The 15,573-nt window shown below is 44.5% G+C and overlaps 1 protein-coding gene across 2 annotated transcripts in view; it reads left to right on the top strand.

Moving 5' to 3' along the window:
* Positions 1-15,573, top strand: part of LOC115054031 (Down syndrome cell adhesion molecule-like protein 1 homolog) — a 46,519-nt gene that overhangs the window by 27,660 nt on the left and 3,286 nt on the right. The window contains exons 6-26 of one of the 2 annotated variants that reach the window (XM_029519005.1): positions 82-357; positions 496-792; positions 1,217-1,489; positions 2,262-2,546; positions 2,735-2,854; positions 2,972-3,148; positions 3,717-3,916; positions 5,003-5,099; positions 5,251-5,379; positions 5,468-5,635; positions 5,726-5,796; positions 6,356-6,596; positions 7,595-7,780; positions 8,336-8,491; positions 10,511-10,650; positions 13,095-13,248; positions 13,765-13,882; positions 14,007-14,170; positions 14,277-14,375; positions 14,719-14,907; positions 15,274-15,561. In XM_029519005.1, the coding sequence (XP_029374865.1) occupies positions 82-357; positions 496-792; positions 1,217-1,489; positions 2,262-2,546; positions 2,735-2,854; positions 2,972-3,148; positions 3,717-3,916; positions 5,003-5,099; positions 5,251-5,379; positions 5,468-5,635; positions 5,726-5,796; positions 6,356-6,596; positions 7,595-7,780; positions 8,336-8,491; positions 10,511-10,650; positions 13,095-13,248; positions 13,765-13,882; positions 14,007-14,170; positions 14,277-14,375; positions 14,719-14,907; positions 15,274-15,561 (3,828 nt within the window). The remainder of the gene's footprint in view (positions 1-81; positions 358-495; positions 793-1,216; positions 1,490-2,261; positions 2,547-2,734; positions 2,855-2,971; positions 3,149-3,716; positions 3,917-5,002; positions 5,100-5,250; positions 5,380-5,467; positions 5,636-5,725; positions 5,797-6,355; positions 6,597-7,594; positions 7,781-8,335; positions 8,492-10,510; positions 10,651-13,094; positions 13,249-13,764; positions 13,883-14,006; positions 14,171-14,276; positions 14,376-14,718; positions 14,908-15,273; positions 15,562-15,573) is intronic. The other variant, XM_029519006.1, reaches the window with a different exon arrangement.

Genomic DNA, 15,573 nt, shown 5'->3' with positions numbered 1-15,573 from the left:
TACAATAAAGTGTTGTTTCAGTGTATTTTCTGCACTCATCCAACAACAACCATTGACATGTTTTCTGTTTTGTTCTCTCAGATCCGTTGCGCGTGACCTTATCCCCTAAGAATCTGAAAACGGGCATCAGCAGCACACTTTTCTTTACCTGCACGGTGGAGGGCTCTCCAGAGTACACCATCACCTGGTACAGGAACACAGATCCTATCGTCCCTGACCAGCACATCTCCATCCAGGGACAACATAACGACACCCTGCAGATTACCGCAGCGCAGAAGTTCCATTCTGGAGCCTACCAGTGCTTCGCCTCCCGAAAGGGCCACACTGCTCAGGACTTTTCCATTATTCTGCTAGAGGGTATGTGGACGGTCTGTTAGACATACTATTTAAATGGACCACATGTTTGCCACTGAACAAAACCTTTGGCTCACTCTCTATTTATGGATTTCTTTATTTTGTCTCTTTGTCTCTCTGCGCTGCTTTTTCTCCTCTCAGATGGCACTCCTCGTATTGCAGCTTCCTTCAGCGAGCGGGTGGTCAACCCCGGTGAGCCTTTCTCCCTCATGTGTTCAGCCAAAGGAGCCCCACCCCCCTCCATCACCTGGACCCTGGACGACGAGCCCGTGGTCCGAGACTCCACCTACAAGACCAGCCAGTACACCCTGTCAGATGGCCTGACTGCATCTCATGTCAACGTCAGCAGCCCGCTCATTCGAGATGGGGGGGTTTATCGTTGCGTCGCACGCAACTCGGCCGGTAGCGCCGAGTACCAAGCGCGCATAAACGTAAGAGGTGCCTGTCTGCTTTTCAATATAAATGCACTCTACACCCAACTCTATACAAACACACAGGGGCTAATGATAAGATTAGACTGCATACACTTCACACATCTATCTATCTGTCTATCTGTATCTGTCTGTCCGTCTATCTGAGGGTAATTTCAATCACTTAGACACAATGAGTATCTAATTAGACTACAATCAACAAATATCCTCAATCAGATTTTAGTAAAGGGAGCATAACTAACCTCCCTCTCCACCTGTCAACTTGCCCCAATCACTCTATCCCTCGACCTTTATCTCTTCACCTCCTGTCTCCGTGGCTGCTCCCTTACTCTGCCATGACCTCCCTCACCTCATCTGCCCCTCTCTCCGACCTCTGTGTCTCTCTCTGTCTCCTTCCCTCCATCCCCTCCCTCTCTTCCCTGTGTCTCTAGGTCCACCTCGAATCAGACCCATGCGGGACATCACTGCAGTGGCGGGCAGGAACACCTACATAACATGCCGTGTTATTGGTTACCCATATTATTCCATCAAGTGGCTAAAGGACGGCATGCAGCTGCCTGATAATCATCGTCAAGTGGTGTTTGAGAATGGCACCCTAAGGCTGACAGACGTGCAGAAGGGCGCGGACGAGGGCACATACTTGTGTAGCGTTCTGATCCAGCCCCAAGTGTCAATCAACCAGACCGTCCACGTCACTGTCAAAGGTAAACATAAAGAGAGGAGTAGAAACAACTGAAACAAAATGACCTATCTGCCATTACCAATCAAAAGTGAAGCAGCGATAGAATGACTCCGACCCCTGGCTGGGACATGTTGTGGCGTCACAGTATGTTTCAAAGTATTCCTGGTACCTAGGAGGAATCCTGGATTTACCAACAGTGCCTTCTGCTCCTTTCAGACTCGCCAGGTTTGTAGAAAAAAATAACCATCATATGTACCCATCAAGTTTACGAAACAAAAATTTACCCTGCCTGCTATTTGGAGACTTAAGTGTTCAAAGTTGGCAAGTGCAGTTTCACACTAATGCTCTATGACAGGGGTAGTGTGTGCTAGATTTATGATAGACATTTTGTGTCTGTGGTTTGTTTAGTCTGTGAGTTGGGTCACAATGGTAGCAGGGCAGCTGAAGAGGTGTTTAAGGGTGTGAGCATGTGCCTGCATGTAAGTGTGTCTCTGATTTAATTAGATGAATAATAATGAAGCCTAGATTAAATCCCCCAGATGTCTCAGCTGTAGTACCCCCACCCCAACCTCCATTACTATGGCAACGGAATGACTTTCTCCTGCCAATTGGACTCTAACCAGAGCAGCTATTATGGGCTGCAGGAGATTCGGGCTGAAGGGGGGGGAGAGGGGCCCTATGGCCAATGACCTTCTCTCTCTCTTGCATTACTCCAGATGGCCACACCACCACTCTTCCACATCTATCACCGTCTACATTCGACTGACTCTCTGCACTCTTCCTCTCTCCGCCAGTGCCACCGCTCATCCAGCCCTTTGATATCCCCTCTACCTCAGTGGGGAAGCTCATGTACATCGCTTGTGTGGTGTCATCTGGGGACATGCCCATACGCATTACCTGGCACAAAGATGGCCAACTCATCGTGCCAGGCTCCGCCTCTGGCGTTGCAATAGAGACCAAAGAGTTCATGAGCTCCCTACAAATCTCCAAGGTGACACTGAAGCACAACGGAAACTACACCTGCATCGCCAGCAATGCCGCCGCCACTGTCAGCTGGGAAAGACAGTTGATTGTTACTGGTGAGGGATTGAGCTAGAGGAGAATGGCACAATGATAATGAATTAGGTCATATGAGATGTGATAGCTAATGTGCAGAGGGAGGTTGGAATACATGTTATTTTAAGAACACTTCCATTTTATACCATTCTCCTGTAAGTTTTTATTTTAGTCTTTTCATTTCAGTTCAGTGCATCTTTTCTATTCCCAGTGCCACCACGATTTGTGGTGCAGCCCAACAACCAGGACTGTATCTACGGCAAAGCTGGAGTGCTCAATTGCTCTGTGGAGGGTTATCCACCACCAAAAGTCATGTGGAAACATGCCAAAGGTAAGATCAGCACATCATCACTGCAATAGTTCAATGCCAAGAAGAAAAAGTAAAAATGAAAACTTAAAGCAGTGCGCCAAGCATGATTTCATGTTTGCGTCGTGTTGCGTGATGCAGGTGTAGGAAATCCTCAGCAGTACCACCCAGTCCCTCTAACTGGCCGTATCCAGATCATGTCAAATGGCTCTCTCCTCATCCGACATGTTCTTGAGGACGACCGGGGGTACTACCTCTGTCAGGCCTCCAATGGAGTCGGCTCAGACATCAGTAAGAGCATGATCCTCACTGTCAAGAGTAAGTGTCAATCATTCTCTCTTTTTTCACTCCTTTCATAACCACATGGCTTGTATACTGTATACAGAGATAAGTCGCGGCTTTTCAGAGAGGGATTAGCTCCTCGAAGATGCACTTTTGCCCCGGGCTACTCCGGCCTGAACCTAACAAAATCATGTCTGTCTTGCACATCTTTAACTAGGGCTATCTTTGATATTGATTGATGTGTTCTGGCTGTCTGTATATGTGCTCCTGAAGCTTGGTGGGGAAAAGGGCTGATGAATTAGTGATGAAAACAAAACCACAGGAACCCCTTCAATCAATGATCTATGTCTGAGGATATGAGGGAGAGAAAAGAAGCAGGAGTTTGGAAAGAAGAGAAGAAGAAGGCAGGCAGGGAAGAGGTAGTCTAAGAGGGCCAGCGAGGCTTGAAGCGTGAAATGAAAATGGAGAATGAAGACCAGAAATAGAGATGTCTATACATTTGTAATATATCCTCGGTTTCCAATATCACATCCCTGTTTCCCTCATCTCATTACTCCATATAATACTTTTCGTCACACTGAAATGTTTCTGTGATACTGTTTAGTTCCTGCCATGATCACCAGCCACCCGAACACCACTATGGCGAGGAAAGGCCAGACGAAGGAGCTGAACTGCACAGCGCGGGGCGAGCAACCCATTATTATTCGCTGGGAGAGAGGGGACACTGTCATCGACGCGGAGAGAAACCCCCGTTATTCCATCACCATCAACAAGAAAGGGGATGAAGTCATCTCCACTCTTAAGGTCAGATACAGAACTAATGAGATTACACCAGATTCAAAACCTGAGAAATATCTAATGCTTTCAAGAAAACTTAAAGCAAATACCACTGGCAATCATAGCTGCATAAACAATTTAAAGTGTATAGTTTGTTAAATTGCTAACATTTCACTCTACATATATCTCAGTTGAGTATTGGAAATAGGGAATTTAGCTTAGCTCTGTGCAAATGTAACAAACGCTACCTGCGAGCAACTCAAGTGAAGAGATGCTACTTAATGGGGATTATCTTCCGTAAGTTATTTCCCCAGTCCTCATTTCCAGTAAAACCCAAGCTAAGTTTGAGTTACTGTAACACATCATCGATTCAGACAATAATTTATCTATGAAATAAAATGGGAGGGGCAACACTGTGGTATAGTGGTTAGTGCTCCCCCCACTTCCCAATAAGAAGGCCTGGGGCGTTTATGTATGAAGCTTTTATTTTCTCTCCGTGTCTGCGTGGATTTCCTCCGGGTACTCCGGTTTCCTCCCACCGTCCAAAGACATCATGTTTGGGTTAACTGGTGACTCTAAACTGTCTGTAGGTCTGAGTGTGAGTGGTTGTTGGTCTCTGTCTGTCTCTGTGTGTTGACCCTGTGATGGACTGGTGACCTGTCCAGGGTGACTCCGCCCTCACCCAGAGTGAGCTGGGATTGGCTCCAGCATCCCCGTGACCCACAAATGGATAATCAGTAGAAGATGAATGAATGAATGAATGAAAAAGGGTGAGGGTTAGTTTTTCCTTCATTTCTGAAGGTGCTGAGCTGGCAGCCAACCTCCTCTGTTGTTCAGAACAAGCAACGATAGACGACTGTCTCACTGCTCCACTCCCCGTCTTTCTCGCTTGTATGTTTTTAATTCAAAATTGAAAACTGGGACATTACCAGGGAGAGCTCCAGCTGAGGACAGGTCACCAAATACAGAGACTGTCCCCACATAAGCAGGATGTCTAGTCATCTGGGCCACAGCTGACCAAAGTGCTCGCTGTTGTGTCTTCTTTAGTGTTAAGAAATGAGAGTGTCATCTTTTGGACACGCGATAATCTTGTCCTGTTTTGTGATGCCACAGCTAAACCCAGCCGAGCGAGGAGATTCTGTCTTTTTTTCCTGCCATGCTATAAACTCCTATGGAGAGGGCCGAGGGCTCATCCAACTCACTGTGCAAGGTATCTATCCCACATAAGGCATGTGTCAGAAAGATTCTTAAATTAACTAAAGTTTTGGGCCACAGAGTCTGCATGGTTATAGAAACAGAAAGATATAAAATCATCTAGTGGAGATCGCTGCTCAGCTCTTTCGTCTCTCTACCTCACCCAGAACCACCTGATCCCCCAGAACTTGAAGTGAGAGAGGTGAAGGACAGAAGCATGAATCTGCGCTGGATCCAGAGGTTTGATGGAAACAGCATCATCACCAGCTATGACATTGAGTACAAAAACAAGTCAGGTAATTAACCTAAATCTAAAAATAGATGGAAGATTTACCTATGATACAGTACATGTCTTCTGAAATCTGAAATCTTCTGCTTTGTCAGACTCCTGGGATCACATGTACACAACAAGGAACATCTCACCCACTAACAACCAAGCTAACATTGTAGAGCTGCATCCAGCCTGTGTTTACAGCATCCGAATGTACTCCTACAATAAAATTGGCCGCAGCCTTCCCAGCAAAGAGCTCACAATCAGTACTGAAGAAGCACGTAAGTGATTGGAATATCCCCATTAAAAATCCCACCAACAGGGCTATGCATATTGACAGTAAAATTTGATCTGGCGTCATATATCCACAGCACCTGACGGGCCTCCAATGGAAGTAGTCCTCCAGCCAATGACATCCCAGAGCATACGGGTCACATGGAGGGTAAACTCCCTACTGTTGATATCTGACTGTAATGTTATAATACAGTTGTGCTTATTTATGATCGTTTTTGTCACATTATGAATTTTGAATTCAATGTTTTGTTTTATGCAATCCAAATAGTTATTTTCTTAAACTAAGATTAAGGTGATGAATGCTTAAACCTGCACTAACAGTAATTAGTCCTATGAGGGACGAGCAATCATCCCAGCGATACATCTGCATAATAATTCTTTCTAAATGACATAAGTTAAGTCCCTTTGACTTGTCACACTACATGATACGCAAAGCCAAAGAATTCAGAACTAACGCAAATGAGAGTAACCTGTGAGGATTGACTGTTGTAAGGCAAGTAGAACTCAAGTTTGGTTGCATAAGCATAAAAATCATTAGAAATCACTGCACTCTTGTTTTATTTGTATTGCTATTTCTGTACATAATCCTGCCAAAGTCTAAAATAAGTAGCCTCTTGCAATTTTGCAAAGGGATTGCAATGTACTGTAAGAGGGTATAAGTTTGGTGTTTAATGCCATATTACGTGCTATCACCACATTTCTTTCAGGCTCCCAAAAAGGAACTACAGAATGGGGTGATCCGAGGTTACCAGATAGGTTACAGAGAAAACGGTCCAGGCAGCAATGGCCAGTACAGCATAGTGGAAATGAAGGCGACAGGGGACAGTGAGGTGTACACCTTGGACAACCTAAAGAAGTTTGCCCAGTACGGGGTGGTGGTCCAGGCCTTCAATAGAGCGGGGACCGGCCCATCCAGCACTGAGATCAACGCCACAACACTAGAAGATGGTAGGAAAATTTGGAGAAAAAGGAGAGAAGACTGTTGGGCACAGTGTAGGGGAGACTGTGGGAGGGCAGAAAGAGGGAGAAATTAAATTCACAATGCACATATCTATCTGCTTTGTCAAAAATACAGAAATAAGAAGAACAAAATGCAAAACATGCTGCAAGATGCATAGATTAAGGCAGCTAACATACATAGAAAGACACACACGTTCAAACAAAATGGTAGAAATGAATTTTCAGCACATCCCCCATTATTCTTTCAACTTTAATTAGCACCCTCATTAGGCTGGTAGAGAGCTAGATAGGAATAAGGAACCCCATTACTCTCTAAATGTCTGCCCACTCTACTTCCTTTTCTCCTCCTCCCCTTTTTTTTATCATCCTCTTCCTCCAGTTGGTTCCCTCCTCATCTTGCCTGTCTATTTATATATATCCCATATCTACAGACTGTCCCCTCCTATGTGAAAAAAACGATAGAAAACCCAATTGTGTTCATGGTGACAATAATGTTAATGGTCCAGATAGGTAGTCTGGAAGTTCCCATACAAGAGTACCTTCAGTACCTAAAAGATGAGCATTGCCTTCTTTTAGATTTTAACCTCCACATCTGCGCATACCCCACCCATCTAATCTGCATTTTAACCCCTTAAGGTGTGGCTGGTTTACTATTCCTGTTGCTTTATGTCAGTGTTCTGCCACCAATCCCCCATTTACACCTCCTCTCCCTCTCTCCTCAGTGCTCTAAAAGCTAGCAATGAACAAGGAGCTATTGAGAGCCAATTTGAGCTTATTTGACTGATTTATTTCAGCTGAGATTGCCCCTGGGTTGTGGTGTTGAGTAGTCATTAATTATCAGTACTTCAGCCTCCATGTTAAATCAGTCAGATCTTCTTAGCAACAGCAATAACAAGGATTTTGACAAGATAAAATTATTTGAAACCACCGTAAATGTCACATTTTTAAATGCGTAGGACTAAAACTCGGCCCCTGTTCTCTTCCAGTGCCCAGCGAGCCTCCGCAGAATGTGCGAGCCATCTCTGTGACGTCAGACGAGGCAGTGATCACATGGGCAGAGCCTCCACGGCTGACGCTGCACGGTGTGCTGAAAGGCTACCGGGTTGTGTTTTGGTCCCTCTTCCCTGACGGAGGTGGGTGCTGTGGGGGCCAGGCCCAGTGGCCAATGCAGAGTAATTATCACCTATCTCATTCTAAACTTCCCCACCCTGCCACCTACCTCAATGTCAGTGTTGTGCGACAGAATGTGCTAATGTTAGTCTGCACCATTCTCATAAAGCACTTCCTGTTCCTCTGTACCTTTTGAATTTGTTCATGTTTGCCTTTGTTTCTTTCTGTGCCTGATCTTTAACTCCGTGAGATTAGAGTACTGTAATTGACTGTTTGTGCTCCTATGACTGTTCAACTCTGTCTCCTACAAATTAAATTCGTATTCAATTAATTTGCATAACCAAATATGTTTTGTGGGAAATTACCTCCAGAAAACCACAATCACTTCTTACTCTTAAGCAAGTGCTTTAGAAAACGCAAAGAAAAGTGGGACAACAGGGAAAACCTAGTCTCTGCAATGATACCCTTCCACCAACCTACCTACACCCACTGCCCTGTTATCCAGGCGATAGGAACATTTCCTTCAAAACATCTTTGAAGATGAGTTTGTTCGTGTTTTCTGTCAGCCAGTCAACCACAAGTGCACTCTCAGATTTTTCCTCCCTGTTCTCCCCCAGAATGGGGAGAGATGCAGAATATCACCACCACTCGTGAGCAGGTGGAGCTGCGAGGGTTGGAGAAGTTCACCAATTACAGTGTTCAGGTGCTGGCCTACACACAAGCTGGAGATGGGGTCCGGAGCAACGTCCTGTATATCCAGACCCGCGAAGATCGTGAGTATATCTCAGACTTAAAGATATAATAGGTTTTTTTTTTTTTTATTAATTCTTATAATTAAGTCTTCATAAGCACATGGGGTAAGGGTCAAGGGGTAAAGAAGATGGCGGGGTAAGGGACAGATAAAAAAGCTGTCGTTCTTTATCTCAAACCCATGACAAAAGCTCATTTATGCTGGGAACCTCCATTAGCAGTGCTAATGAGAATTAAGAGGCTTTGGTCCATGGCTCAGAGCTGAGGGAGGGCTGGCGGGAGACACCGGGGGAGAGGAGGGGTGCTCTTTGGGACCATATAGCATCCAGGAATCAGCCATCAACCCGGGCCACATCTTTTCCACCAGCCCTCTTGCCATAGGCATAAGGATTAACTCCTCTTGGATTAGAGAGAATTAATTTTGTGCTTACACCATTGGAGGCAGGATTACAGCCAGATCCATGTCTCTTTATAGAGGAGGAGGAGGAGGAGCAGGAGGAGGAACCTGGGGTTTGAAGATGGAAAGATAGAAAGGTGATCACAGCTATTCTTGGCGGACAAAACGAATCACAACCACAAATACTCTACAGATCCCCAGAGAATTTCTTAGTTAGAGATGCTGCAGAATAGAAAGATAAATGGTAATTGTAAAGCAAGTTATGGCATAGAAGATAACAATAACAGTATTTAAGCGCAATATATATAATATGAAAAGTAAAATAGCTACACAGAGATATTAAATAAAAAGGAAAAGCGAGTGCAGTGTTTCCCAGGTAAATGATGGTGCAGCAGTTATGCAGAGTATTGCACAGTTGTTCATGATCATAGTGCTGTTGGTCAGAAGGAAGAGTTATAGAGTTTGATGGGCACTAGAAGGAATGATTTCCTGCGCCGAATAAGATGTAGAAAAAGGCCAGATTGAAATGTCATGGCTATAAATTGTATCAGCCCTTTATTGTGACATCGTTCTCTTACTGGCACAGTGGTGCATAACATATTCAAGTAGGTGGAGCTCTTCACTCAGCCCCATTGTGCCTCTCTTCCTCATCATCACAAGGGCTGTGCTAGCTGTGCAGCAGACTGTCAGCAAATTTTGGGCAGATTTTGGGCACCAGATGGGACTTAACTCTCCCCCCTCCCACTGCCACTCCTACTCTGACATGGAGGTCCAGTTATGATAATGATGGCTGCCTCCTCTCCATCTCCACTGCGCCGCCACCACTGTCATCTCTCCCCCAGGAACTGCACCTATCATTCTCGCCATTCTTCTCTCCTCGCCTCCTTCTTTTAAACCCGCCTCGCTACATCTATCCTTTCTGCGTTTGTTTTCTTTCCCTTTGCTTATGTAAATGTCTGACGTGAAGGAGTACAAGGAAGCAAACCAGTTGGGTGACTGGACCTGAGGGCCTCATGTAGAAGAAAAGGAGGAACTGTGGGATGGATGCAGACGGCTGGGTCCTAAACTGTGGTGGCCTTCTTCTTCGGAGGCCCGCTGTCAGGCACAAGTTATATTTATGTGGGCAAGTGAAAAGACTTGACACTGTGAGCCCCATACTGTGAAGCCAACATGACAAAAGCATTGTTGGTCACCTTTTACATTATCCAGTGTCGTGATGTGTTTTTTGTAACACGCACATTCATTTTAAACCCTGTCTTCTGCTTTAGTTTGTAATAATAGCATTAAGGGGTGCCCAGTATCACGCTGAAGTGCCTGGCAGAGGATCAGACACTAGAGTCTAATCTGTGTGTTGGAGAGTTAAGAGAATGCTGGGTGTCACAGAGTCAGAAACGCTGACCAATGTCTGAATGAACATATGTCACAGTCGTCTACCCAAAGGGAGTTCTTCCAAGTCCTCCCAGAGCGGCTTAGTGTAGGATAAGACCACCAATCTGCAAACAAGCCTGCTCACTTTAATAGGGACTCAACACCCAGCATGTGTGCACAAAAACACAAGCAAAAGCACAAACACATTACACAGTACAGTATATACATGCCCCCATTTCTGACATCTCTGCTTTTTTTTTTTTTTTTTTTCCTCTAGTTCCTGGACCACCAGCTGGCATCAAGGCAGTTCCTTCTTCTTCAAGTAGTGTAGTTGTGTCCTGGTTACCTCCTCACAAACCTAATGGTGTCATCCGCAAGTACACCATCTACTGCTCCAGTCCAGGGTCTGGGCAGCCGGTAAGTCTGTGCTCTGTGGGCTGCTAGAAAAGGATCCAGGTAATTGAACTTGATTTAAAAAAAAAACAAAAAAAAAAAAAAACTACCAATTCAAGCGATTAATTTGTAACCACTCTTATTAATTGAACCTGGAACACGCGTATGTATATCGTTGCATCTCTCTTTCACTGTGTTTGCACCATTGCTTTATTTCCTGCCCTCCCAGATGAACAGATGAGGTTGTCTTGGCAACGTGATGAGACGTAGATATGCAAATGAGGCTGAGAACAAGCTCACACATGCACACTGCCGCATCAGAAACACACACACTCAAAGAGAGAGGCATCACATTTCAATATTTTCTATTTATACACGTATGTGTGGCATTTCAGTTGTGGTTAGATCATGTACGCCACAAACACCAGCACACGGCGAAATCTGATATCAGGCTAGAATCTCACTTTCATATTATTCACAAATACTCCTTCTCTGTGCATGAGTGCCATGTAAATGAGCACAGGCAGGGAGGAGAGAGGGAGGGGGAAAGGAGGTTGAGATAGGGAAAGAGACACACCATTTGAGGTAGGGAGAGACCAAGGGGAAATGAGAGAAAAAGAGGGATGAGGGGAGAGGAAGAGGGGCAGAGAGGGAGAGACAGGCAGGGAAAAAGGGAGGAGCAGAGGAGGGTATCAGTCACATTGAGATGAGAGTGCTTTTGTCCATCTTTTCATTATCTCCCTGTATCACTCCCTGGATCACCACAACACCGCTGCTATGCTGGAGGAATGTTCGAATGCACCCCCTACACGCACACATCCTTCCCCCTCCCTCCTCTTGTCCCTCCATCCTCTCCTCTTCACTGAGCTAGACAGAGGGGGGTAGAGGAGGGAATGAGGGAAAAGCAAATGGTGAAGGAACAGAAGATGAACACTGAGCGATGAACAGATTAGAGACAAACAGAGGCTTGGCTTGAGAGAAGTGTTTTTACGTGCACGTTCACGTGTGTGTGCAGGTCCCACAGATGTGCTTGCAAGAAAACTATTCACTGAAACCTATAATTTAATCCAGTGTTACAGCCACAATCTTTTTTTTTTTAATCCAGGGGGTTAAATTATACTGTGACTATAAATTTAGTTTGTGGAGTTAAGTGCCATATTGTTCTGAAGAAGAATGGGGAGTGCAGACTGTTAAATTAATTTTTATTTTGTCATTTTATTTTACAGTTTTCCTCTCTGTGTCTACGCCACATTTTCGGAAATAGTTTTATATTCCTCAAAACATTAAATTAAAGTTTTACACTCATTTATACTGGGTACACTTAATATTCCCTGCCAAAGGCTGTCGCTCACATGTAACTAGTGTGCCAGAGGTTAAAAAAAAATAAAATAAAATTAAAATGAACAAAACTTCTGATTTAGTCGCAGCAATAACACAGTTTTTCAAATCAGTAAATTTGTACAAATATAGAAGTGGAGTCCAGAAATACAAATATTTCTACATGAATAAGAATCACAAAGAAGAGAAATCTGAATACTTCAATTTAAATAAAGCAAGAATGTGTCATAATCGTATGTGTGTGTTTAAGGTTGAATAAAATTAATGTGTAAAGATTCAAATAACACAAATATGAAAAAACAAACACAAAAAAATGTGCTAGTATAAGTATAAATAAATTGAAAATGCATCCAATCCCTGTTTATATAACTGACATGAATTCTAAAAAGGTGATAGAGCACTCACTCTGGCCTGGGTTAAAATCCATTTCAGGCCGATTCCGACTCTCACACTGTCCCTATCATATTAAATGGGCAAAAGACAAACAAACAAACAACAACAAAAAAAAACCCACTTCTAATGGTGGAATTTGTGTCGAAGTAATTATACTACACACTAGATATTTCTGGTTTTAATCACAAAAAAGCTAAAATACACTCATAATATAATCTAAGGGATTACAAATACGTTTTTGGAGGTTGGAAAATGTCCTCCTGCCAAGTAGCAGGTTACTAAAAAGTGTGTTTTCAATCATTTAATTACTGTTTCAAGGCACTGACAGGTACCTGGACAACTTAAAAGTTTGCAATGCAATGGCTGTTATTCAGGGAGGCCATCTTGGTGAAAACGACCAAATGACCAAGGCCTTAATTACTTTTTGCTGCATCTGTTTCATGATATGGATTTGGTTCATGCTGATTCAATGCCATAGTTTACTGACACACTTAAACAGAGCAGTACGAACATATTGGTAGATGTTATCAGAGCTTTTCCTACTAAAAAGTATCTGCTGTGGAAAAAAGGTCTGTTGTTATGGTGTTCACTTCTTCGTTCCACAGTCTTTCTTTCAACACACATTAACCTGTACCATTGTTTAGTTTGGTAAAGTGTCCACGACGGAGCTGCCACCATGCCTGCCATGCCACTGTGTTATAGTTTGCTAACATGATGTTGCGTGCCCTCTGTCCCAGGCACCCAGTGAGTATGAGGCCAACCCAGAGATGCTCTTCTACCGTATCACACACCTAACCCGTGGTAAACAATACCACATCTGGGCAGCAGCTGTGACAACCGCCGGCCGCGGAAACATCAGCTCAAAGGTCACAGTGGAGCCTGCTGGCAAAGGTGGGTCCTCCAGGCAAGCCTGTAGTGGAGGAGAAGGGTAGGGAGATTTCTGTAAAGGTTATAGGGGAGAGTGCTCAAGACAGCTATAATGCAGCAACATGATGTCCTGTGCATAGATCACTTTCATCACTCTCTCTCCTCCCCACCCTCTCTCTTTCTGTCTGCTCACTCTTATTGATTGACAGCCATTGTATTGATTGAGTGGCAGCTATGTGGCATGAAACGTTGTTGTTAATTATGTGGTGATGAACATGGTCTATTCAGTAAAATGACCCTTGGGGAGAGAAGTAGCAGGAAAGAATCAATAGAGTGGAGGATATATGGAGTAAAGATAGACTGAAGCAGAGTGAAGGGGCTGCTGCACCACAGCTTTTTATTCCTTCAGCAGATCATCAAGGATTTTCCCCTCAGACAAACTGGACATCAGAGTGGCAACTAGACTAGCATGAAGAGAATCACCTTCATCATCTGAGTGTCAAAGTTAAATGAGATTAATTTTCTGTCTCCTGTGAGCAGTTCCAGCCAAGATCTTGTCCTTTGGGGGCACAGTGACCACACCCTGGATGAAGGAAGTTCGGCTGCCCTGCAGCTCAGTGGGAGAGCCCGCTCCCACAATTAAATGGACCAAAGACAGGTCAGAGCTCCTCATATCACGTTCACATGTCAGCATAACTACTCACTCAGGCAGATGCTTGTGAAGGGAAAACAACTTGCTCCAGGATGAGGCCGTTAACATTTGTTACCTGTGCTTTCCTCAGTGAGGACACTGCCATCCCAGTGACAGCTGACAGTCAAAGGCAGATCTTGTCCAACGGTACACTGGTGTTACGTTCAGTCAAAGCAGAGGATTCTGGGTACTACACCTGTACAGCTACTAACACACTGGGCTTTGACACCATCATAGTCAATCTTGTTGTGCAAGGTAAGAAGGAACAGAGGAACAGCGGTATGACAAGCGGGAGATGCTCTTTGGGAGATTTTTGCTCTGTTGTTGAGTAACGTCACACCTTCTGTGTGTCTGTGCCCAGTTCCTCCTGACCAGCCCCGTCTGACTGTGTCCACGACCTCCACCTCCTCCATCACCTTGGCTTGGATCCCTGGGGACAATGGAGGAAGCTCCATCAGAGGTAAGCTCCTTTCTGGACTGTTCAGTTCATGAGCTCCCTCATGAACTGAATGCAGTTGACTATCTGGTTGTTTTCCTAACAGATCCTTTTCTGTGTGATCAACCTTCTGTTTCAGTTGTTTTAATGCTGCATATGTCAGTGTAAACAATGAGCTTAAAGTTTCAGGGGAAGATCGAGGCAATCTAGAGCTGTTAGTAGGTTGTTGTCGCCCCCTGGTGTTTGGCACAAGTAGCAGCAGCAGCAAGAACCCCTCACAATCTAATTTTTTGGGGGGGGGGGATTGTCAGTATTTGTTTTAATGCACTCTGATTTCTCATGAACACTGTGCGGTGTGACTCTGCAGGATTTGTGCTGCAGTATTCTGTGGACAATACAGAGGAATGGAGGGATGTGTTTATCAGCTCCAGTGAGCGTTCCTTCAGATTGGACAATCTGCGCTGCGGGACCTGGTATAAAGTCAAGTTGGCCGCAAAGAACAGTGTGGGCTCAGGGCGTATCAGCGAGATCATTGAGGCAAAGACCCATGGAAGAGGTGAGGGCTGTAATCAGAAGCATTGTGGAGTTTAATTATCTATTACATTTATCAAAATGTAGATTTTTTTTTTAAATGCACAGAAAAAATAATGATGACATGACAAAATGTATGACAAAATTACAGCAAATGGATTCCTATGTTGCTGTTGTGCTATGAAATCAACTGGTATATCAATATTTAAAGTTGTACTGAGTTGTTCTAAGTGTTCTAATATCATGTTGTATATTATAATACTGATGATCTTCACTTTCCCTTGTATTTCCTCTGCTGTGACCAAAAACCCTACTTTAATGCTTTCTTCCACCTAATCCTGTCTTTACCTGTGTCTTTGCCCTGTTCCACCTGTTCCCCCTGTTTCCACAGAACCAGTGTTCAATAAGGACCAGCCACTGCTCACTCACATCAACTCCACTCACGCAGGCCTCAACCTGCAGGGCTGGACCAGCGGCGGTTGCCCCATCACTGACCTGATGCTGGACTTCAGACCCAAAGGTACCTGGGCCTGGCAGAGCCTCAAAGCCAACTCCACCACTCAGCTCTTCCTCAGCGAGCTGCGGGAGGCCACCTGGTATGAACTCAAAATGAAGGCCTGCAACAGTGCAGGGTGTGGCAACCAGAGCTCCCAGTTTGCCACGACCGACTATGATGGCAGTAAGTGAATTC

Source organism: Echeneis naucrates, chromosome 14, assembly GCF_900963305.1.
Source record: "Echeneis naucrates chromosome 14, fEcheNa1.1, whole genome shotgun sequence".
Classification (NCBI taxonomy): domain Eukaryota; kingdom Metazoa; phylum Chordata; class Actinopteri; order Carangiformes; family Echeneidae; genus Echeneis; species Echeneis naucrates.
This window is presented reverse-complemented; position numbering and strand designations above follow the sequence as displayed.